Below are 24725 nucleotides of genomic sequence, written 5' to 3'. Positions count from 1 at the left end.
TCTTTTTTCTTTTTTCTTTTTTTTTTTTCTTTACATGAGCTCTCTTTCTCTGTCATTAAGTACCTGGAGAGCTTCACCTCATTATTCCTCTCAAGCAAACAAAACCTAATCACCTTGTAGGAAATGACAAACCAGGTTTACTCGGTAAGTCCTGCACACAGCTGTGAACATGGCACCAGACACATGAAGTCAAAGGGCTTGTAGTCCATCACGATGGCCCTCACGTCCTCTCACTGGCATCAGATCTGCTGATTCCTGTGAAAACACATGTTTTGCACAGCTGAAACACTAAGAAATAGTCTCAGTCTCAGCTCTAGGAGAGGTGGGAGGAAAAAAAAGATGTTTACAGCTCTAAGGACATTCAGGCTTCCCCTTTCCCTAGCAGCAGCTTTGCTTTCTGCAAGGTCTCAGCTGTTGTAACCGGAACTTTGTGCACTGGATCTTTTGATCCAAACATCAGGCATGTCTGGCTGGCTGTTGGGCAGCACGACCGGCCCTTCATTCCCCACTCCAAAACGATTTTTCCATGAGGAGCTGTTCTGCTGTGATGCAGCTGGAGAGACATCAAAGACAGTCTCCCTCAGGTCCAGCCGCAGGGTATCTCTCTTCCCGTTCAGGTAACCTCGCTCCGCGTTACTGTAGGAGTCAGACAGCTCTAAGGCATCGGGACAGGAACTGGCTGATTCAGCGAGCTTCAGGCCTTGCTCGAAATCGCTGATCGACGTCTCACTGGAGATGTTGAGCATATCAAAAGAGCTGCCAAGAGAACAAAGGCATCTGTGAATTTTGTAGATGTCAGCAGCAGGGAGAGGGCTTTGGTCTGAGGTATAATCTGACTGCTGCTGGGCAGTGTCACTGGAGCACTGGGATTTATTGAGCTGCCCTTCTTCTTTCACACCAGCCGGCTGGATGTGATCCAGCCCAGACCCATCCCATGCTTTCAGACCATACTTTCGACAGCGACAATCTCGGCAGAGTCTCTCCCTGTGAATTTCTGTTTCTGAGGTGCTGTGCTTGTAAGGAGAGGAAGTTTGCAAGGCGGGACACTGGCACAGGCTGACCTGCTGGTCTCCCAGGGTGTCCTGCAGACTCTGTCTCTCCCTTTCCAGGGAGGGGTGCGTTCCCACTCGAGGGCATCTGTTGTCTTCAACTTGTATGTCTTCAGAAAGCACAGAGGGCCGGTTGGACAGCTTGCTTGTGGAAGTGCTGTTGTCAAAACTGTCACTGAGTTTCCTGGACAAGGGCTGGAGCTCGTATTGCTCGTTCGCAGTGTTGGACTCCTGGACCTTCCGCAACCGGTTCTGCTTCTCGCTGCCCCCACAGGCAAAGTTTCCGTTCGGCCCGGAGTCATCCGAGTAGTCTTTCATGGTGTGGGCACAAGGCCAAAGGATCTGCCCGCAATTCTTCTCCGGGCCGAAGAAGCAGCAGAGCGACTGGAAGAAGAGGCTGGCAAAGCCACAGCTGATACAATTGATCATCATGATGAATATCCCCAGCTTCCTGTACGCCAGGACCGTGGCAGGCAACATAATGATCCCTGCAGAGAAGAGAGCAGAAGCTGCCATGGCTGTGGCACAGCTCATCTGCTTCAGGGAAAAGGCCACTCGGCTCAGGCGGTCGGAATGGGGGCACAGGTGATAGGAGATGCAGTAGTTGACAGTGAAGTCAACAGAGAGACCCACTGCAGCTGAGATGAAGAGAGACTCCACTGCGTTGAGCTGCCACTCCAAGAGGACCAAAAGGCCAGTGGTTACCAGGACGGTGCCTGCAATGGCAGTAACGGAGAAAACGCTAAGGAGAACGTTCCAGGTCGTGAGCAGCAGCACCACAAAGGAAATGGCTATGGAGAGCCCCATGACCACCATGGTGTCTGTGCTGAGACTGTGCTGGAGGTTGTACAGCTCTAGTTTACTGGTAAACCATCCGTTCTGAAGCCCCACGGGGGCAGTTTTCATTTCCTCTGTTATCCAGAGGCTGATTTCCTCATAGAATTGTTTGGCTCTGCTGTAGTTGAAGGTATAGTGATAAATAGTTTGAAACTGCAGCACTAAGGCGGCGACATTTCCCTCCCCATCAAACCTGAGGCCCAGGTCGTACATTTCTGCCCCTTCCCTGCCCTCTTCCAGGAGCATCATTTTGATGCAGTGCAGGAAGACTTCGCTTCTGTAAGGGAAGGAGAACTGGTTACAGCAAAGGTTGAAGCTGTGGTCTCGCTGAGAGCACTGGCGACTGTCCATCCACCTGAGGAACTCCTCCATGAAGCACACGGTAGATTTCTGTTCTGCATCAGGGTAATAGAAAGTTTTGTTCTTCACTTTTTGGCAGAATTCGAGGAGCCAGTTCTGGGCCTCAGGGCTTTGCATGGTGAAGGTGGTGTCTGTCACTAGGGTGCCGTTGCTTTTCGGGTTGAAATGGTCCCCATTATCCACGGGCAGAATGCCCCAGACTATGGTGACGGGCATACGCTGCCCTTCTCCGTGCTCCAGCCTCTCAAACATGAACTGGTGGCAGTACTCGGAATCGTACCTCTCAAAGGGGTGGCTCAGCCTGAACACTTGGATGGACGATGTCTCCAGAGTTGGGAGTTTGAGTTTGGGGTTGGAACAGGAAATGTAGGCACCTCCTATGGCTAAGGCAGCAAACCAGCAGATCCAGATGTACCGAAACTTGATGACCCCACAAGGCAGAAGCTTTTCAAAGATCAGCTTGGAGGTTTCAGACAGTGTGTTCTGGAGAGCCCGGAGGACATAATGGACGGAGAGAGCGACCCTCTTGTGGCTGCTGTTGCTCCAGCAGGCTTCTGGCTTGTACACGCAGGTGGCTGCGATGTAGCGCTCGTACAGCACGGCCGAAGAGGGCAGCCAGGTCATCATGAAAACCAGGTTCACCAGCACCGAGGTGCCCATGTAGACAGAGAAGCAGCGGATGGCTGTGATGTTGCTGATATAGCTGGCGTAGAAGGCGGCACCAGTCGTGAAGCATGAGGCTAGCATGAGATAGGCAAAATGGTGCATGGTTTGACTCACCCACTGGGCGAGCCCGGCAGAAGGGTTCTGGCTCTTGCTGAGGTTCCACAGGTCGAAGAAGACAAAAGTGTGGTTGGCACAAATGCTGCTGAGAATGATGACTGCTGTCAGGTTTACAAAAGGGAAGTAGGTGAATCTGAAGGCCACCTTGTACAAGAAGTAGGAGATCATCAAAGAACTGACAACAGCAAGCAGGACCATCAAGGTAATAAACACTGAGCGTAAATAAAAAGAAATGCTTAGAAAAATAGCTAAAATTGCCAGGACTGGATACTTAGTATCCAGTAAAAGGTAGTGCTGGAATAGTTTCTGTTTAAGACCCAGGTCCATTCCAGTGATAGACGTGTAGTTATCAAACAGATCCCAGGTTTCAAGGTTGTCTAAGTAGATCCCCATCATAGATGCACCTTTTCTTGTAGGCAGGAAAAGCAGGCTGTATTTGAGAGAGGGCACTTGGTACTCCATCGTCTGGGGACTGAGAAAATCCCTGTCGACCAAGAAGTGAAGCAGCTGGTAGATGGCATTGAAGCGGGTACATTTCTCTGGGACTTGGGCACACTGCGAGTGTTTCTGTCTGACAGCCTCGGGGCCTATGCAGGACGGGGTGAGGACACCTCGGTGGTAGTCTGGAGCACAGGCACGCAGCAGGGCCAGGGTGTGGGAGATGTCTCCTTGAGTTATCTCCAGACATGAAGACCTGTTGTACAGGACAGCAATGTAGTTCCCCAGGGACCAGCTCGGGCAGCATTCGTTGGCTTCAGTGCGCTGGCAGAGGTCTCTAAAATGCACGTGTGAGCGTATCTGAAAAACGTGAGGGGGCATCAGGTCAGACCCTTGTTACCCTGGTTTTTCTGAGTTTCTTTATTAGCCTTTTGATTTTCATAAATGGAGTCAGATCTTTTAGTTACTGTACAATATTAGAGCAGTTTTCTACCTTTCACACAGATGTAAATATAAACAAGTCTTTTGTTTTTCATTCTCTGTCTTTTGTTTGCATATTTCTAACTTGAAAACAATTGTAACTGACAATTGGTCTGGCCACTGAGGCTGAGGGGTGGAAACCCCAAAAAGCCAATCTTCTGCTAGACCCACAAATGTATAAAAAGTAAAAATAAACAAAGGGGTTTCTCTTCTTCTCTCGGCTCTCTCAGCTGTGAGCTGGGATCGGAAGGACCTCTGCGAAAATCTCTTGCCTGTGTGTGACTGCTTTGTGTGTCTCGGTGACAGACCCTCTCTTGCAGCCCCAGTATTCCTTACTCGCTGCAATAATTCTCCTGTCTGTCTTGTCCTGTCCTGTCCAGTCCTGTCCTGTCCTGTCCTGTCCAGTCCTGTCCTGTCCTGTCCTGTCCTGTCCTCTCCTCTCCTCTCCTCTCCTCTCCTCTCCTCTCCTCTCCTCTCCTCTCCTCTCCTCTCCTCTCCTCTCCTCTCCTCTCCTCACCTCTCCTCTCCTCTCCTCCTTTCCCCTTTTTCCAAGATGTACCACCCATCCCTGGCCATTCTCCCAGTGACAAATCCCAAACACGAAAACTATGGGAAGTCGGTAGCCTTTTACAAAAAATTAAAATTTGTCCATTATTTATATTTTATAACCACAGATTTGAGAATTTGGCTCCAATTGCAAATGCAGCTCATCCAGTTAAACTTCCCACTTGTAAAACTTGCCACCAGTCTCCAAGCTGGTAGCTCCATTGCCATAATTATGTTCTGCTGCCCAAAATCCTCAGCAGCTTCTGATGGACACCTTTGGCTTCTGGACCAGCTCCTGTTCAGTCTCCTTTTATTCTTGTTTAATTTGCAACTGGCAGGTGGGATCATCCCTGTATTGCCAAGTAGGTGAAATGTTTTGGATTCCTCCAGGTGAAACCTGTTGTGTAGCTTACATTGTTTTTTCTCTGGCATTGTCTCAGCAAGACATCAAAGATTGCAGCAGACAGAAAAGAGACAGCCTGTACGTGTGTTCTTCCTGCCAACACTGACCTTGTCTTGTTCCATTTGACACATAGACTGAATTGCTTGCAAGTTCCATAAGCTCCCAGCGGTTGTGGACATAAATACCAGCTGGGAATAGCTCTTTTCTGAAATAAAAAAGAAGAAAAAAAAATCATAAAAGGATTAGGTAATGAAGATGAATCAGCCAGGCTGTTTGGAGGAGACTCTCTCCACAATAAAAAGGAAATATATATCTCTGTCCATAGGACTGCTCTGGAGGGCTCCCTGGAGGGAAGCAGGTCACAAGACAGTAGCGAGCATGTGCCTTGTGTGACCTCACCCCTGCCCCTTGAAATTGGTCAGCAGCATCAGGGCACTTTCAAAATCAAATGTCAGCTTGCCTTTAGTGACTGCTGGCATCTGGTTCTGCACCCCTGGAACAAGGGAGGAGCTCGAGCTCTGGCAAAAACCCCAAGGACCTGCAGGTTTGGTGTGTGACTTATTTCAGAGGTGGATAGAAGGCAGGGAAGAGAATAAAAATATCTGCATACTGTTCTTCTTCTTTCTACTTACTAGTGCCCATTCTGGGACAATTTTGGGGGGTGTTGGAGTTTTTTGTTTTTCTCTCCAGATATTACTGCTATTTACATTTTTTCAAGAAGAAAAGGAACAGAGAGGGAGAGGGAATAGACAAGGGAGAGGGAGCAGACAGCAAGCGGGGCATACGCTGTTTTTTCAGAGTATTCACTTTTGATATGGCTAAAGGGTAAAAACATTAGTCCATTAATGTGTGCTTTCAGGGTATATTCCTAAAGGGAAAAGAAGAAGTATGGCAAAGAGTTAAGAAGGAGAAACAACTCTTGAGAATTTCTGAACCAGCCTTTTCTGACCACTGAGGTATGAAGTGCTGGGAGGACACTGTCAGAAACTCTCACAGGTGGAATTGTACACACTGCCTGCATAGAGCAAATTCAGAGTGTTCCCTGTGTCCTGAACTGACAGTTCTGTCAGTTGAGTTCTGGGTGTGCAGTATTTACTGCCCCATCAAGATTTCAGTCACCTGGTGGACCACAGAAGAATCCGTCTGCTCCATAGATGGTTTCCACCATTCTCCGTGTCCTCGCTGCTTGTTCTCCCTGAGCAGCCTTCTGTCCTCTGCCAATGCCAAGGTCATCATAGCTGGCAAGAGGGCAGATTATTGTTAATAACTATTATTATTAACAAGAGAGTGTCTGGCTGGGAGCTACATTCACTGACAGGCTCTGGTGCCACACACAGCAATAGGGAGCCCAAATCCATTGCAGGCACACAGACTTCAAACTCTCCAATGCCTTGGTTGCTTTTAAGCATAGGATGTATGGAATTTGCATAGATGTTTTGGAATATTGAATATGTGACTTTATGACCAAAATATTCCTCAACCCCCCCGCAAACCAAGCTCAAATACCTTTTCTTCTTGGCGTAGGGAGAAAGGGAAAGGGTCTTCTTGTAGCCTGTATGGCTCTCAATATTCCTCCACACAATGAGCTTCCTGCCAATGTCAGTGTCCCGTGGCTCGAAACCCTGCACCAAGGAGAAGGGCTTTGTCACAGCTCCACTTCAGCTCAGCTGTCCCTAGGCCTCCTCCAACACATGGGAACTGTATGAGACTATTACTGCATCTTGGAGAGATACACGAATTGAACTTTCCCTGGAAAGATTGCATCCCAGGGATAAGAGAAAAAACATGAACCTTTTACCTTCCCCTTTCTCTTTCCCTTCCCATCAACAATGTCTACAATTATCTCTCCCTGATCTGAATTTCTCTTCCTTTTCAATTGTAGTAGACCTTTACAGAAATGACACTAATTTTCCTTTTTGTGGACAAACTCTAGTGTATTCTTGTTTTCTCAAGATTTCTCCATGAACCACAGGCAGGGATGATTTTAGGGAATGTGGCATTCCACATGGAAAACGTTCCATGTGCAGAGTGCTCGGAACAGGGCATGCTCTCCAAATCAAAAGCCTCATGCACAGACTGTAGGAGCCAAAGCCAGCTCCTCTATCCAGTCTCTGCCAAGCCTAGCTATTCACTGTGGGCAATCCCAGCCTTCCAGCCTTGGAAGGGAAGCAAAGGGAGCAATCCCGGTTTGTGTTGGCAGTGTGTGCGCACAGTGAAGGCACCAGTGGGAGTGCACAGCACGGCTGAGGGATGGGCCGGTGGCTGCCACTGGCATGGGCTGTGTTCTTCCTGCGTGTCAGGGGCAGCTGTGCAGGACTGGCACATTCTGCTCATCTCGGAGGGATGATGCCACTGGTTGGGTGTGGATTTTCCTTACATTCCCACTGATAAGTGTAAGGACTCACCATTAGGGGTTCTGAGAAGTCAGGCAGGTTCCCAACCAGCAGCCCAGCCACGGTGCAGATCGCTGCCACCACGGAGCACAGCACCAGCACGGCCAGCGGCCACTCTGCGATCAGCTGCGAGTAACTGCAGTCAGCAGGAGGAGAAAAAGTGCAGCTGGTAAGATGCTCCTGCTCTGAGCACAAAACCTGCTGTTGAGCCAATGAGGTGTGAGTAACAGGAAGGAAAAAATCAGGGTCTCTGGTTTGCGCAGTTATTTACTGTGAAGCTTGGAGGCTCTAGTGCAGCTATTAATGAACGTATTACACCTCTAACTGGATATTTGCAGGCAGCTCTAATTAACTCGGGTAATTACATTTTGCCTCCCTGCGTTTTCCAGCTTTTTCAATCAGAAATAATAAAAACCAGACTCTCGTGTCCTTGAGCAAAATGAAGCTTTAAACATTTAAGTTCAAAGATTGCATTTAGAAAGAGCCTCTTAATTTCCTCCGCATTGTGCAATGTCAGCTGGTGGCTGCGGCAGTTCAGGCTACAGATTTCCAAACTGGACCCTGAGAAATCTTTGAATTCTTCTGAAGAGTCCCCGAGGGTAACTGACCCGAGCAAGCCCACGGTCATTGGTCTAAGTTTGTGTATTTAGACACTGCTCTAAATTCATACGTGTTCGCTAGAATACATACAATTTTAATGATGTATCACAAAATATTGATGACATCAAAACCCTTCCAGGGAAGCAGCTTACTCTGGCCAAAGCATTATTTGCCAGTTACTTTTGTTCTTAAATTTTCTATCCAAGTTCTGTTTTTCCTTTGGGATAAACTGTCTCCCATATAGGATGATCAATGAAAGTTAATCTCCCACATTTTTTACCAGGGCAGGTTTTTCTATGTCAAGATTTTTGTCTTCCTCAGAAATATCAGTTGAGATATAAGATAGCAGAATTGGGTTCCTGCTCTGGTTTGGCAGGTTAGTTCTTTTGTCTTCTGATGTATTTCTGAAATATAGGAAATTCTTTGTTCGGAAATAGTTGACAAGTATTTGTGAAGGGAAGTGAAATATTTATGAATTTTATTTGAGATGGAATGTTTTTTCTTGCCTCCTCTTTTGCCCCTTTTGCCTGGGACTCCGCTGCAGCTATTTCTTCATTAGAAGTCATCACAAGTACCTTCAAACACCTTTTTCCATGACTTTTGATTTTTTATTTCGGCTTCTTCTTTTTTTTTTTTTGTTTTTTTTTTTTTTTTTTTATTTTTTTTTAAATTTACAATGGCCTTATCAAGTTTTTTTTCATAAACAAAGTCTTTACTATAAAATTTACAAAACTCGTGTTTACTCATTAGAGTACCTAATTTCTGGAGGCTGTTTTGGGTATTTCCATGGCAAATTACCAGAAAAAAAAAAAGAGAACAAAACAAATCAGCTGCAGTCGCTGATGACGGAAGGTGCTTACCCAAACCAGCCTGAAGCAATAGTTTACAAAAGTCAGATTTTAAACAGAAGTAGAAAGCAATCAAATTATTTTGATTTTGATAAATGTATTTAAAATTTTCTGTCTTTTGAAAAGATGAGTTTATTTCATGGATGAGCTCTTTTCCTTATTGCTCCTCTGATAGGACAAACTGGATTAATCTTACGTATACACACAGACACATGCACACAGAGACACCTACAGAATTATTATATATATATAAACCTACTGTATGGGTTAGAGCCAGGCACCTGCCCAGGAACAGCTACCGAGACAGTGTTACTATTCATTAATGCAGGTTAAATTGATCTCACAAGCAAATGGAGATTCTTCCAAGGAGTGGAAAGCCCCAGGAGCGCTGACCTCGCCTCTGGAGCTGGGCCTGCTGGGATGTCACCAGCAGTAACACTCTGCTTCTCCTAATAGCAGGGCAGGAGAGCACGGATCACAGGGTACAAGGACAGGAAGCTTTTGCTGTTAAACATACCTTTTTGGAATCCTGAAAGCTTTGTCATGTCTGCAGACAGAAAGAAGAAAAGATGTGTTCATTTATTATTTCTCTGGGAAGCCCAGTGCTGGGCTGATCCCTGAGCAGGTTAACCCTTGCAGGGCTGTAAGAACCAAGGTGAGCCAGTGCTGACGCAGTTCTGTCACCGTGTGAATTAGTTTAATAAATAATAGAGACTTTTCCTCTCCCATTTTAACCAAACAGGGTGGGAAGCCTTGCAGTCACTCCTCATTTTGCCCCTCTCAGAAAACCCTGCAGAGAGTACTGGACATTAGCAATGCAGTCCTACAGAAATCCCATTGCAGATCTCATCCATTAAAATCTATCTGGTTTAAGTGCTTTCCCTGCACTTCTTAAAGTGTTTCTTGACAAAAGCAAACCTCTTTATCAAGTCTCATGAGCTGGGCTAGCAACATCTCTAGATAGTTTTTATTTCCTATTTAGCTCAGCGAGGTTTTTCCCAAAAAGGTGGCTCTCATTTGCTTCCTGGGTCTCTCCAAAGACAGTCTTTTCAGGCTATAAGAGCAGAAAGGCAGTGGAGCTGCTAAAAATATTTTATCTGAATTTTCTTCACAGAGGAGCATTTGTCACTCCTACTTGAAGAGCTCTGAGGGGGGGAAATAAAGAAGCTTTCCCTAGGGGATCCAAAGTTAATGAACCCCTGAGGACAAACCTTCCACCGGCATCCTGTCAGAAGAGCTGCATCTTGGTGGTTCAGATATATCTACAGGACCTTTTGTTCTGCTCTCTTTGTCCCCTTGAAACATGCCCCAATCTGGCAAGGCCTTGGCTTGGTCACAGCTTCCAGAGAACTGCTCCCACCTCCTTCTGCAGCTGTGCCAAGCTCTGCTCAGCCAGTGCTCCCTCCTCCTCTCACCCTCCTACACTCCTGCTTCAACTGGAGAAGGTCCTGCTGCACTCCAATATCTGTGTTGGGCAGATGCGCCCCCCTCCCTGCAGCAGCCAGCTGGGGACCTTGAGGCAGCTCATCCTTCCTAGCCTTGTTATGAGTGGGAGAAGTGGAAAAGCAGTGGAGGGGAGCTCCCCACGGCAGAGTCACTCTGGGTGGCTCATGTAATAAATGAGTCTGTGTTTTGCTCGTCACGCTAATGCTCTGTAGATTCGGGACAGAGAGGAGCAGAGCAAAAGCCTCCCCAGATTATCAAAGCGAGGTCTCTCTCCAGCAGTACACTGCCCATCCTGTGCTAATTCCCTCACAATAGCTCTTCAAGCAGATTTGCTTGGATTAAAAACCTCATTCTGGCATTATTATGTTATCACTTTTCTGACTGCCGGTGCTGCACACTCTGCCAGGGATTTACAATCCAGCTGTGCTTCCTACTTAAATAACCTGTTACAGAGGACGTGGTTGGCAATTTTGTTGATAGCATATGAGTGAAAAAGGATCCAGAAAAAGGATCCCAGGAAACGATTCAGAAAAAGGACCCAGCTCTTTTGACTGCAGTTCCTTTACACAAACACAAGCAAATTAAATCCTCTGTAAATGGCTGGAAAATGAGACTCTAAAGGGCTTTTGTGCCTAACACTGCAATGCTGTACACAGGCAAGAAAGGAATCCTGTGCCATCTTTTATCAGGATTCAGTGGCTACGGCTACGGCTATGGCAGTGGAGGGATCATGATCTCTTGTGCCAAGAATAGACTCTAAAAGGCACATTCAGGAGGAAGGATAGTGCTGGCTGGAAGGAGTAAAGGCTGTATCTCAGGCTCTGCACACAAATGGATTTTGTCATGGACAACAAAGAGTTCACACCCTGTTTTGCCACCCAGTCTGGAAAGCCAAATAATGTTCCTCCCCTTTTGAATCTCTCACTGCTCAGCTGTAGCCAGTGCTTACCCCTAGCTGCCACTCCCTTCCAGCATTGGAAGCAGCTTCTGTCGGGGCAGGAAAAGAATGAACTCTATTCCCACCACTGAGAACTCTGCCAAGATAAAGGACTGGTACCTGGGTGCCTTGGAGAGCAGAGGGAGAAAATACAAAGATCAAGGAAGATGGGCATATTCACAGCTGCATGATCTAGGAATGACTGTGTGACCTTGGCTTTAGCCAGCCACTCCCTTGAGAAGGAAATCCCACCTCTCCCTGGCATGGGAATGGCAGCTCTCTGTATGCCCACACAGAGATAGAGAGCAAACCGGATCCTTCCGTGTGTTTCGGAGCAGCTGCCGCCCCGAGCTGAAGAGCAAACCCATGTTTCATCCACCCCAGCTCAGACCCTGCTCATCCCTCCCACTTCCCCCACCAAGTGTGGAAGATGCTCTTCTGAGCCGTCCTCCACGTGCCTCTTACCTGACCGTGACAACGTGATGTTGCACCGGCCGCCGCTGCCCGGGGGACCACTGCTTCCAGGGCGTTTCTGAGGCCTCATGGTGGGAAGCCGGCACAAGATCACCACTGGAAAGGTGGGAACACAGCACGGGCCTCTCACCGTGCCCAGGGAGCGAGGGCAGGCCATAGCTGCCTCGGGACTCCTCCTGGTTGCAGGGGTAATATGGGTGGTGCTGCTGTGAGTCCTGCGAGCTGGATGGCACCTGGCCATTGGACTGGGTGGAGACTGGCCCAAGCGTGTGGCTGGAGGAGGGCAGGTTGTCTTCCCCCAGCCCGGGGGATGCAGGAATGGGGCAGTGATGGACTGGGCAGATTTTTTCCCAGGAAGTGCCACTGTAGCTGAGCTCAGCGTTCCCGATCTCTGGCATGGCGAGGCAGGTCTGGCAAGGTCCTGCATTTTGTTTTTCCCTATGAGAGAAATGAAGGGAGAGGTAAAATGGGAGAGTTTGAAGGGCTGCACTGGGGAGTCACATCCCAAGAACTGGAGATGCTCACAGACCTCCCACATAACACAAATGTCAAACCTCACCCGCTGTATCCTGTACCAGGAGTCAGCCTAAGGGCTCAACTGGATTATGCTTTTTATAAAGACATCCATGACTCATTCAGGGATCCCGAAGGATGGAGAATCCTGTAATCCATGCTTTGTGTGTGTTGCTCCAAAAGTTGAAAAATTGGGTAATATCCCACCCAAAAATTCTCCAGGATATTTCACTCTGGAGGGGGGTACTAACTCAGGACCCAGAGAGATTACAGAGGCCTGGACAAACAGAAACCAAAGGAATCTGCATGTGAAGAAGCCATTCAATTATCTGCACTCCTTGGGAGGATTAATTAGTGTGATTGCTCTGCAGGAGGACTGGCACTGATCCATGTTGGGTCAGCAGGAGAGTGAGTCATCCCTGGCACTGACACAGCTGAGCAGTGAACCTGAGGGCCGTGACATCTATCACGGCCTTCAGCCTCCAGTCTGGCACAATCCTTAATGGCTCCCATGTCCTGCATGCTCCACTGGGCTCTTCAGGAACTTTTTAGACACACATCTCCCAAGGATGACAGCAACAAATTTTATTGGTCTTATCTTGTAGGAAGGGGATCTCTGTAGATCCTTTGAAACTTGACTGTCCAAATTTACTAAGACGAAACATTCTCAGACTCCCAAGTAATGGGAGTGTCTGCAGGATACACTTTCTTCTCTACAAGGAATTTAAAACATTATTTCATTCCTATAGTCCTTGATTTATGGAGCCTGGGAGGTTCTGCTAGCTTGGAGAAAGTTTGAATAATGCTTTGAGGGACTGCTTAGTCTGTGTGACACCAAAAACCCCTTCACACACAATAGACTGAGCTCCTTCTGACCCCAGAAATGCTTTAGGAATTGCTGTCCCAAGAGATGCAAACACCAGCAGTTCCTGGTCCTTGTTCAGAGCACGTGCCATGCTCTCTTACAGCTGAATTATGTGTCTTGCTGCAGTGCCTGGCGTCCAGGATTAAAAAGGATGAACAGTTCAGGCCAGCCAGAATCACAAAGTGTCTCAAGTCATCAAAGAATTATGAGGGTTGGAGCAAGACTGCAGTGAGATGAACTTTAGCCTGAGGCACCTGGTGTGATGTGGGAAAAAAAATGAAGGTAGAAAGTTGGGAAAAAGATTTTTTTATATTTTGTAGAGTCCCTCTCATCTATTTTTCTCACAGCCATGGAAAAGGGTGGAATTTTAGTGATTACACGTCTCTGGAATTGCACCCAAAGTTAAATGTCATGAGATTATCAAAGACAAAAGATTCTGGTGAATACTATTAGCTCAGTATTGCTTGGAAATTGCTATTTTTTTCCAGAAAGCAGGACATATTGGCCTTGGCAGTCTGTGCTGTGTGCTTTCCAACATCAGCTGAGTTTATCAACACTGATAAACTATATTTCATGATTGTACAAATTGGTCTCGTTTCATTAAAATCATTACATCAGAGTCATGTTTGTGGTAGCAGTTACACCAGTATGTGGACACTCATGGCACAGTCATCACACTCAGCTTCTCCTGCACACCACCAGTCCAAGGATCAGTAACAGGCAAATCTTGATTGATTAAGCACCGTCCAATGCTTTAGTTTCTAAGCCTAAAGAAAGCTGCAGCAGTTACAGACGCAGATAGCACATTCCTGGGTCCTGACTTCAGAAGCCATAATTGATGCGCAAATGCAAAGTAGCCGGAAAGAAGTCTGTGTCTGTGCTGAAGCAGGTGCCAGAAAACCAGCGGACAGGTGTGTGCACACACCTTATCTCAGTGAGGTAAGGTTAAGATAAGGTTGTCCCCAGCAGTTCCAGTGCTCATTTGCCTCTGAGCTGCAAGGCAAAGTAATGGTAAGACTTGAGCTGGTTCAATGCAGCAAAAGGGAGAGCAGCTGGCAAAGCAGAAGCCCCTGAACTGTGACAGTGATATTCCAGTCACCCACAGATCTTGTCAAATAACATCAATAGGCTTGAAGTTCTTGCTGTCCTGTCCCAGGTGGATTAGTGACAGGATTACCTGGCCTTTCAGGCATGTGATTTGTGTTAGAGCTCTGTGTAAAGGTAGTGCAACAGGAGACTCCACAGTTGTCACATATGAGATTACAAAAGCAGTGCCAGTAAAGCTGCTCAGGAGATGCAATCTGAACTCTTGTCTGGGGCTCTTACAGCCTCATCAGAGCCATCCCTGCACGGGGAGGGATCCAGGTGCAGCACAGAGCAGGAGTGCTGCAGACAGACCGGGGAAAGACTAGGGTCTGTGGCAGCCAACACATAGAATTACATCTTTCATTAGTCATCACACTTCTCTACTAATTATAGAGGCAACCACATCCCCTACAGAGCTGGTGAGCTGCAGGGGCAGAGGTTGTTTGGGACAGCTGACCTGGAGGGTCCCTCAAGCCACGCTCTCAAGCTTGAGGTGTAAATCATCCCGCTCTTCCCATGTGTCCAGTGACTTGCTTGCAGTTTGTAGTTTTGTACTGTGGGGAATTTTCATCAGACAGCTGAGGTCACGGTAGTGTTATGCTTTGACATAGACCTTTTCTGGCTCCCTTTTTGTTGCCTCTAAGTTACTTTTTTTCCTCAACCTTGCTCCCGTTGTTTTCCCTAGTTTTTGCACACTTTAAATAGGTGATGCTCTCCTACAGTGCATGATAATTCATAAACATACTGCCGCACTGACGTCTTGTGTTTTGGTGTTCCTACACCTGTACTATATTTCCCATCTTTTTTTTTCCCCAAAGGAAAAGCAAAATTCCTATCCCTTTAAACTACTGTATCTGCACAGTAATCTGGGGCCAGAGGCTTTTTGTGACTTAATTAGCCTGTCTGCCTCATCTGAGGGTGGGTATGTGACACTGGACGGAACAAATGGGCTTTTACAAAACACACTTTGAACATGGTCAGGGAGAGGCAGGAGACCATGCAATGGAATATTCTTCCTCCACAAACCCCTTGGCTATAAAACCTCCGGGTGGGGAAAGCAGATGCCAAACTCTTGGATATCGCAGATTGCCTCCGGGTTTTCTGCACATACGTTGGTAACGTTGAGTCTAATATTTCACACAAAATCACACTCCTCTTGTTTACCATCTTTGCTGTGAAATGCTGTCAAGTGCTGCTCTTCCCCCGCATGTCATTTCCTAACTCAATCCCTGGCCTGCTCGGTGACTTCAGATCCTGGAATAACTTTGGCAAGTTTGGTTCATTCACTCGTGACTTCTCTCCATTATCTCTTTTCCAGACTAAACAATTACAGCTCTGTCAATCATTCTCCGGATATGAGTTCCCTTATGCTCATCCCTCTCCAACTCCGTGACGATGTGACCTTGGCTATCTATAATCTCCAGGGAAACCTGGAGCTTGCAAATAATGATCGGTTTGGATAATCACTGCTGGCAGCTCGGCAGAGTTCGAGTCTCCACTTGCTGCTCTCCCAATTAGCTGTAGTGCTGGTGAGCTTAACCTTTGCTCTGCTGAGGTCTGCACCAGACACGTAGGCTGCTCCTTCTTTGCCTGAAACCATGTTGCTATTACTTTTCTGGGCCCTCAGGACCCTGAACTATGCTAGAAAAATGTTTCTGGGGATTTCTGATGTCTGTTTGCTGTCAGGCATGAGGAGAAGAGGGCAGAGCACCACAATGGGCTCTGCTTGCCACGCTGACAAAGACTTTCTTTTTTAACATTTATTCCCACTCTGGGCTGTGTCAGATATTTGATATCTTTGGGATTAAATGCGCAGAAATGGTGTCTCGGCTGCAGAAAAGCCTACAGAGGCAGCTGACAGCCTCACTTTTCTTTTCCAGGCTCAGCTGGATGCAACCAGAGAGATGCTGGGAAAGGAAAAAGAAGGGGTGTAAAGGCAGGGATGGACCAGAGTTAACTGCTCCTGTTACCCAAGGCAGTGAGCTGTGTTGCTCTCGCTGTTTGCTTTCCCCATCTCTTGCCCTGAGATGTCTAGACAGAAAAATAATCCAATTTATGGACCCACCCAAGCCACACTCTGAGTGCAGCAGTGCTTCTCTGAGACGAGTACCAGGGCACAAACACCCTACCTTTTGTGCGAGTCCCAGCAAAAGGACTGGAGCTTCTTCCCACAAGGAAACAGGAAAGAGAGGGTCAGGATTTCTAAGGAGACAGCTTTCTGCCATTCCAGGTCTGCAAGGATGTGGAGCTGTGGTGGGATACAGGGTCTGTGGCAGGAGCCAAGGGCGTCAGTCCCCACCCTGGTAGGGATTATCTCCCTCTTCCAGAGACCAGCATCCTTCTGCCCTGCAGAGAATGGCTGCAGGACTTGGCTTTAGGCTCCACCTGCTCACTCGGCCCCAGCAGGTTGGTTTACTGGAAACACGCCCTGTTGGCTTCTTGCTCCCAGCACATTCCGCTCAGGGTGGTTTCGTTCTGCAGCACACAGAGACGAGCTGCCATGGAGGAAGCTTTTGGGCAGGGACACAGTAGCATACGGTCGCCTTCCTCTTCCTAAGCCACTCCAGTTTTTGGCATTCCCTGGTGTTGCTGTCCCCCCCAAGCCACGCAGCAGGAGAGCACATATGATTCTGAAAGGGTAATGGGCCAAAAATATCCAGGCTTTTGCAGGAATGGCTCCTTTCTCTGTCTGCCTAATTCCACCCTCGTCCCCAAACCTATTTCTACAAGCACTGCTTTCTATTTTTTTTTTTTTTAATAGATCATTTCCCCCTTTGCATACTAAAGAGAGGATCAAGAAAGAGGCACTTTGCATATGAAAGATGGGAAACACCTACCGAGTGAATGGAGCTGTCTGTGGCCTGACTCAAACTACAACTTCTCCTGTTGCCAGAGGAATGTCAAGGGGGAATAAAAACAAGGAAAAAAATGACAGAAGTCTGTACCTTGCCCACAAGCAGAGTCCTTTTTCATGAAGAACCTTTGCTCAATTAGGCATTAAATGCCACAAAATTTCATTCATAAAAAAAAAAAAAAAGAAGCTAGTTTGATTCTGTTTCCCTTTTTTTTTTTTTTTTTTTTTCCTTCCTCTAGCAAAGTTTTGTTTGCATATCAGCTGTACAAATGCTCCCAAATGAAAAAGAAATATGAATTCTTTCTGGATTAAATCCATGTGCTGTAGGTCAGCTTCCATCTAGACTAATAGCTTTTCCTGGAGAGCTGTAAATGACTTTTTAAGAACATGCTTTTATAATGGAATTTAAATTTCTCTTTGAACATACCACCAGCAAAACTGCAGTGGAGCTCTTGAGAAAAAGAGCTTTTTTCCTTGTATTTTCTAAGGAGATAAGAATGCCCTTTCCCTGGGATTAGGGAAAGGTTCATTGCGTTTCACTGTCACCTCGTTATCTAGCTCCCTGTCTCCCTGACAGGGACAGGCACTCCTGAGCAATCCATCTCCTCCTTTGGCTGCGGCAAATCCTTGTGCGCTGAACAGTTCCTGCAGAGTTCTTTTGTTTTGCTTTTTCAGTCTACAGCAGGATCGTGCATACCCTTGAGAAGACCTACAGTCTTTTCGTTAGTGAGACTCCTGAGTACGTTAAATCATCATGAAAATTTAATGAGACTGCAAAACTCTGCTTCCCACGTAGTCTGCCAGGAAAAGTTTCATTTTATAATCCTTTCCATTGACTTGTGCGAACAGCCTTACCTTTACCCCGGGCAGCTGTTGCTGCTGCCGTGGGTACAGGTGTGTGTGCTGGGACAGAGCCAGACATGGAGGGCTCAAGGTTCCCACCCGGCCTTCAGTGCCAGAACAGCTCTGTCTGCACTGGGAAAATCATGTTTGCTAAGCCTTGCTTTGAAGGGAAAAAAAAAAAATAAATAAATAAAAAGGAGTGAAATGGGAAGGGAAGGGAAAGGAAAAGACAATCCTCACTTTGGTGTCCCAGGCTAGGAGGAAGGTGGTGTTTTCTGTGTTTTTCTGCTGATGAGGTGAGCATTGATGATGAAGAGCCTTGGCTAGGGCAGAGGATGGGGACCACAGAGCTAAGACTGAGTGAGCAGCATGGGTGAAGTTCGAAATACACCTGTGTCAGATGTCTTAACTCTCTGTAACTTACCTCTCACAGGCTGAAGTGTTCATTTCAAGACCTGTCTGAACAGCCAAGGAGTACTCAGACAAGAAAAGAAAATGGCTCCAGCGACAGTCCGGAGCCCCCACTGAATGCATGAGGTCCAAGCCAGTGCTGGACTGTGTGAGAGTCACTGAAGACTGAGAGCCACAGGCACGGCAGCCTCTGGCCGAGGACATCAGAGCTGTCTGACGAGCAGTGAGTGCCCTGTCAGTGCCCCCGGGCGGGTGGGGCTCTCTCAGCGTGAATACCCTGCACCAGACAGAAACTGAACCCCTGGGCTTTCAGAAAGGATTTGTGTGCTGCTGACCTCGGGGTGTGCTCTGGTCAAGCAGAATCTGAGCAGCTTAGGTCTGTTACCCTGCTGTAACAAATGCCAATGTGCTTGTGAATATGGGATGGCTCCTTGCCCGTGGTTATGGGCTTGTTGATGTTTCCAGAAAATGGGAACAGAAAATGATTGTGGCTGCTAACCTGGCTTAAGACAGGTTAGGGAACACAGCACAGGAGAATGAGGGATGTGGGGGTTTATGGTGGAGATCTTTGGACTGAAACCGATGTTTGCCCACAGCTGAATGCAATAAGGGTCTGTCTGAAACACGCTGAGCTTCCCAACAATAGCTCTCCCGTTGCTGCAGAAGGGAGAGCACACCATGTTGCAGGATCGAAACCTGCCCGGGAGGCCAAACCAGGAAACCCCCCCTGGCTCCGCAATAGTGTTCCTGGCCCCAGGGCAGGAGCAACCAGGGCCCCGGTTGGGCAGCGCACATCACCAGAGCCCGAATCGCGGGTGGGCAGCTGGGCAGGCAGCGAGGGGACTGTGTCTGCACCCCCGGTGGGAGGACGGGACACACCTCGGCGGGACTGGGGGGCCCTGGTCCCAGGAAAACCCGGTGACACCGACCGCTTCCACATGCAGAGCCGGGGGTGGCGGCAGGGCGGCAGTTCCCACCCGCCGGGGCACCGGCTCCGCGCCCCTGTCCCGATCGCGCAGCTCCTACCTGGGCGAGGCGGGGTCGCGACCGCGGCGGGTCCCCTCGGGCCGCGGCTCCCGGGGCGGCGGGGAGGGCGCGGCCTCCATGGCCGGCGGCGGCGGGCGCTGTCCGCGCCCGCGGTGCTGAACGCGCTCCGGAGCGGCAGCGGCGGGAGCGCCCCGGCGCGTCCCTGCTCTGCACGGCTCGACTCCGCGCGGCGCGGCGCGGCTCGGCTCGGCTCGGCTGGGTTCTGCCCGGCTCAGCGCGGCGCTTGCGCGGCCGCGGAGGCGGGCCCGGCGCGGGGCGGGCACGGGGGCGCAGCCGCCGGCACCAGGAGAGCTGCGGGGGAAACTGTGAGCCCCGGGGCCGGCCTGGCTGTCGGGGATGGGGCTGAGCGTGTGGGTGCGGAACAGGAGCTCGGGGCACCGTACATCCTTTGGGTGACAAGTCCCTCATCACCGCGGTTGTGCTCCTGCTTGGCCCGGGCTGGGAATACTCCCAGAAGCGCTCCTGGTCCTGTGTGACAGGTGCAGGGCAGCGTTTTGAAATGTTGGCTTTTAGAAGCATTAAATAAGTAAATGATTTCTTTAAATAGATGGTAGGTTTGAAACACCTGAGTTGAATGCCCGGAGAACACAGGGAGGTCAGGCATGTCCACCTCCTTGCAGGATCCTTCGGTGTTTGTCTATCCATACCATGACATTGCTCTGACCTGGGTGGTAGCCACATGTGTCCACTTGTGCATGGGGATAGCTTCCCACAGAGCCGGTGGAAGGTGGCTGCTCCTTCTGTAGCTGCTCTCATGCCAATGACTAGTGCAGGAAGGGCTTGGGGCTTTCTCATGGCTATGTGTATAGCCATGGGAGTGGCAGTGACTTTCTCCGCCTTGTCATCATCCTTTGTGTGGCTGTGGGGATCGCTGTGACCTTCTTCTTCCTCGTGGCTGTGTCTGTGGACCTCGTAGTGGCAGTGACCTTCTTTCTCATGAGGGTGGCATCATTTTGCTCCACACATACAGAACAGCTGAAGCAAAAAGGGAAAGTATTAGAGCGGAGAGTATCCTATAACCCCCACTAATCCTCTAGCTGCTTAGAGTAAGCCCTTCCTGCCTTAATGACTTAAATGCCCGAGGCAGTTTAAAGAACAAAAAGCTTTTCCTAATGCCAGGGTGGGTGACTCTCCCACCGAAGGCTGATACATCTCCAAACCCAGCAGGAGGGAGTTTCAAAGACAGGCTGTGGGCAGCACGCTGGCCCAGCGTGGTGCTCTCTGCTGAGCTGGGCTGCAGGGGACCAGCCCGCTGTTCTGAGCCTTAGCCACAGAAAAGACACTTGCCTGATAGGATCAGATCCACTTCGAGGAGCAGCTCCAGAGCAGCTTGTATTGTGTGGCCCAGCAGGAAAGACTCAAACCTGGTATCTGCTGAAAAGATTGGCTGGCATTAATGTGGTGACAAGGACATGGGTGATATTTTCTTTTCACTCTTCCCAATGCTACATAATAATTCTTGCAACAGTAATGATAATAATAGAGCCACGGGAGCTGCAAGGATGGTGGGAATCAGCTGGATTACAAACATCCCACCGTTTCTGACAGACAGGCACATCTTACAGCTTTAGTTTGGCTCAGCCCGAGGTGTGAACTCCTTGTCTGGTAAGTGGGGGTGATCACGCTTCCTCACTCCCACAGCTTGGCAGGTTTTCTCCGTACTGCGCAAGGTATTCAACACATGGATTAATTACTTTTCATTGCCTTTAGCCAGGGGCTACAGCAGGGCTTGTGCTCCCAGCTGGCTGCAAAGCATTGCCCAAGGAAGGCAGCGCTGCCTGAATCCCTCCTGGGGCTGCTGCTGCACAGCCAATGTTGGGAGGGACCGGCTATGGTGGCCAAATACCATAGGAACCCAGGAGTCCCTTACTTGAAAACCTGCTCGGCTCTTGCCCCTGCAGTGCAGCAGAAGAGGAGCTGCCTCTCCCATCAGCCAGGAGCTGATGCTCTTCTTCATGCATTGTGTCATTTGGAATATTGCCACTCTGTGACCTCCCTATGCTTGGCCAGTTTGAGTCTGGTAGGGCAGATCTCTGTGTCATTCTAGGGCAGGCATGTGCTGATTCCAAGATTTCCTCTCCTTTCACAAACAACCTAAGGGTGAGCAGGAAGAGCAAATAAACAGGATTCCCAAACTGTTTTAGGAACATACTTCTCACAAGATGATTCCATCAAGATGAAAACATCCTTCATCCAGGGGAACTCTTTCTTTCACAGTGCCTGGCAAACCACAATGGCTCAGTCAGCAGGATGGGGGCCAAGCAGTCCAGAGCAGTCTCTTTGGATTGGGATGCACCCCTACCTCCCTTTCTGCAGGCAATGATACCCTGCATCTCAGAGAAGCCATGCTCAAAGCCGAGAGCTTGCAGTGGTGACACCACCGTGATGTATTGCACAGTGCAAAAACACTCATGTCATGAGTTTCACGGACACCCAAGCCCTTGAAGTCATCGTGGCCAAAGCAAGGCTGGGGATCATTGCGCAGCTGCCTCAGATTGCAGCAGACTGCTGGTTTCCAGGCAATGTGCAATGCCTCGTGGATCTGCAGCCAGTTTGTGAACCCTGGTTTGTCACTGTTCACTGGAGCAATGAAATAGCCAGGGCATTTCTGCTGCTTGAAGGCAGCGACACTGTGCCAGACACCTCCCGTGCTGCAAGATTTCCATGGGTACAGCAGCAGTCCTGGCTGCTCCTGCTGCATAAACCTCTCATTGTCTCAGCCACTGAAATTGCTTCCTCAGCCAGAGAACAGCTCTCTGGCAGGGGCAGTGCTGCATTAGCCAACTGAGCCCCAGTCACTCCGCTGTGCAGAGCTTATTTTACAGGTGAATTTACAGGTGCCCACCTTCTGAAACTTCAGGAGGGGTTAATTTAGAGATATAAAGTGCTTTAGCCATGCTTTCAGTGCCAGGACCTGAGTCAGAGCTGTTTGTCTGAATGTTTACATTTTACACCAAAGCCATTGGTGCTGGGTGCCTGAAGAGAAAGGCCCAGACGGATGCTGGGTCTCCTCTACACAGCCAGTTTGATTTGCTGCTGTCCCAGCAGCACGGCACAAGCAATGTCATTGTGCACAGAAGGACGTGTGTCTCTGCAGATGTTTGCCCTGCACAGAGCCCACCTCTGTCCTCCTTGCTACTGCTCCATGATGGCCTTTTTCTGGCTCATAGGTGCAACAAAATTTTGAGTTTTAGGTGTATAACTACCTAAAAGAATAAAATTTACTGCATATTTGTGACCACTCTGTACTGGGATGGGCTTGGAGGAGCCAACACCTTCCAAGATTTGTGCAGTTGTCTGTGTTGATAAAAAACATCCTCACGAGTATGCACCACTTTAAGGCATGAGATTGAAAGGGGCTCAGGAATAAGACTCACAGGCCATTTTTGACTGTCAGTCATTATTTCCGCCCAGGGTGTGTGCTGGAGCATGGCCCACATGCTGCACAGAAAGCAGAGATCCATGCAGGGCCCTTCTCTCTTTATCAGGCTTCTGTGAGGCTCCTGCAGTACTGGAAACCTCTGAATAGTTGTTGACCCAATACCAGGGCTGAGAAGGTTGCAGGCATATGGCAGTTATGTTTCTGGGCACTGGTACATTGCAAACTGAAGCAAATAAGAGATGTGCTGAATTTGCAGTGTGTTTGAAGGGGCAGGGAGCCCATGAGACCCAATTCAGCTTTGTCTTGGCAGGGGAAGTCTCACTGTAGCAATATTGTCCCATTTTCCGCGGTGCTGTGTGCTGGGAGCGCAGCCACATTCGCTCTGAGGCCGCCCATATGTTCACACCATTTCCAAGCGTGACTGACAGTGAGCCAGTTCCCCCCGAGCATCCTGAGATATCCCAGACTAATTCAGCCCCTGCACATAAATGTTCTTCCTATGAGCATTTGGGACATAAATTCTCAGCCTGGGGAAGGCCAGAGAAGGAGCTGGGATATGAGACACACCTTGACTAAATGTGCCTGTCACAATACCTTCACAGCCTAAACAAGGTCCTAATGGCACCAGTGCCAGTGAGTCAGCGTCATCCAGAGATGGCCCAGTTGACATTTTGGAGAGGAAATTGGCCAAAATGGCTCATTTCAGGAGGATCAGAGCCTTGGGGGCATGAAAACCAGTTCTTTTGGCTCAAGAGCAGATACATAAGTGGAGTGGAAAGCTTACACTTCTCATATTGTTGAAATGTTTCTGCCCTTTTTTTTTTGTTTTATTTTGTTTTGTTTCGTTTTATGTTGGTTTTTTTTTTTGTTAGTAACTGAGCTTCAGAAATGCTCCAAGTATTTAATCTGGTGCTTCCAGGAAAAGGCTTCTTTAAGTGTTTGCTCCAAACCTTTCTCATCAAAAGGTTTCAATAACAAAAGGGCAGAGGAAAGAGTGTTTTTAATCAGTTCCTTCTGAAGGTACTGAAGGGAACAAAATATTCCAGGAAGAAAGGAAATGGAACTTTTCCTTTCCACAAATCCAATTATAAACCCTGTGTTGTAGCCCACCCTAATCCCACGTGTTTGGACTGCACAGTGTCCCCAGGCCTGAGTAACACCTCAGCCTTGCAGCAGAGAAAAGTCAGAAGGGCCAACAAAATATCCACATTCCCAAAGGAGAATCAACTGGCTCAGGAGCTCATTCAGGGACCCCAAATGGATCTTCAGAGAAAGGTATCACCCTCTTGATTTATGATTTCCATCCTGTTGGAGCAGGGATATTTGCACTTTCAGAAATTTTCAGCCACTTGAGTGAAGCACTCAGCAGCCAGGCACAGCCCAGCAAGTCTGCAAGTGCTTCATGTGATGCCTAAGCATTTAATATTTTTATATTTTTCATATATTTCTAGCTTTGTAGATTGCTAAAATATTTTTACTGTCTTTCTTCCCTACATGTAGGAACAATAATATAACTTTATAAACCTAAATATTGTGTAGTCTTACTCCAAAAAGAGAACCAGCTACAAGGATATTCTGTTTTCCAACCAGAATCTGGACCAGACATAACAAAAGAGGGGCAAAAGAAAGCTCTGGACTGCTTCCAGTGGGCACCCCAGGAATTATTACCTAACCATCTAACCTTTTAATTGGACAGTGTATGATAAGTATACTAATGGACTAACCTTATAAAAATTGTAGAATTGCCGTACCACGTGCGATTTCTGTCATATCGCGTCCTTGAAAGCTTTCAAGTAAATGTTTGCTTTCATATTCCCTCTAACGTTATTGGAAAGATCTATTCTGTTTTCCAGGCAACGCATGTGCCTCCACCCCTCCTTCACCCAAGTGCTAATTATTGTTGAACTACTCCTTTAATATTTAATTGCCACCTTGACTCCCCTTTTCATCTCCTCCCTTCCCAGGTGCCTCTGAGCCTTGTGCAGGCTGGTCCTTCCTGTGTTTGTCCTCCCAATCAGCCGCACACCTTGACCCTCCACACAAGAAAAGCCAGTCTTCCTGCTGAGCCCAGGCGCAATCCATGCAGCATCCGTGTGAAGCGGCGCCGCTGGAGCCCACGGAGAGTCTTCG

General features: G+C 48.4%; 1 protein-coding gene across 1 annotated transcript; it reads right to left on the bottom strand.

Annotated features, from left to right (window-relative positions):
* Window positions 1-38: 38 nt before the first annotated feature.
* Window positions 39-19272, bottom strand: DISP2 (dispatched RND transporter family member 2). The gene is made up of 8 exons (XM_040066277.2): window positions 19193-19272; window positions 11586-12032; window positions 9255-9284; window positions 7302-7425; window positions 6403-6518; window positions 6016-6134; window positions 5004-5101; window positions 39-3827 (listed from the first exon to the last, which is right to left on the bottom strand). The coding sequence occupies exons 1-8, from the start codon at window positions 19270-19272 to the stop codon at window positions 408-410; spliced, it is 4434 nt and encodes a 1477-aa protein (XP_039922211.1). The 3' UTR covers window positions 39-407.
* Between the last annotated feature and the right edge of the window lie 5453 nt (window positions 19273-24725).

This window comes from Hirundo rustica, chromosome 6 (genome assembly GCF_015227805.2).
Source record: "Hirundo rustica isolate bHirRus1 chromosome 6, bHirRus1.pri.v3, whole genome shotgun sequence".
In the NCBI taxonomy this organism is placed as follows: domain Eukaryota; kingdom Metazoa; phylum Chordata; class Aves; order Passeriformes; family Hirundinidae; genus Hirundo; species Hirundo rustica.
Note: the sequence above shows the minus strand (reverse complement) of the source record. Positions and strands in the feature narration are given on the sequence as shown.

Bases quoted from the DNA above. Each gene is read 5' to 3' on its own strand.
- DISP2 (XM_040066277.2), bottom strand. From the start codon at position 19,272: ATGGAGGCCGCGCCCTCCCCGCCGCCCCGGGAGCCGCGGCCCGAGGGG. The intron at 12,033-19,192 runs GTAGGAGCTGCG...TTTCTCTCATAG, and splicing joins CGCGACCCCGCCTCGCCCAG to GGAAAAACAAAATGCAGGAC. The intron at 6,135-6,402 runs GTATTTGAGCTT...CCCTCTTGCCAG, and splicing joins CCCTACGCCAAGAAGAAAAG to CTATGATGACCTTGGCATTG.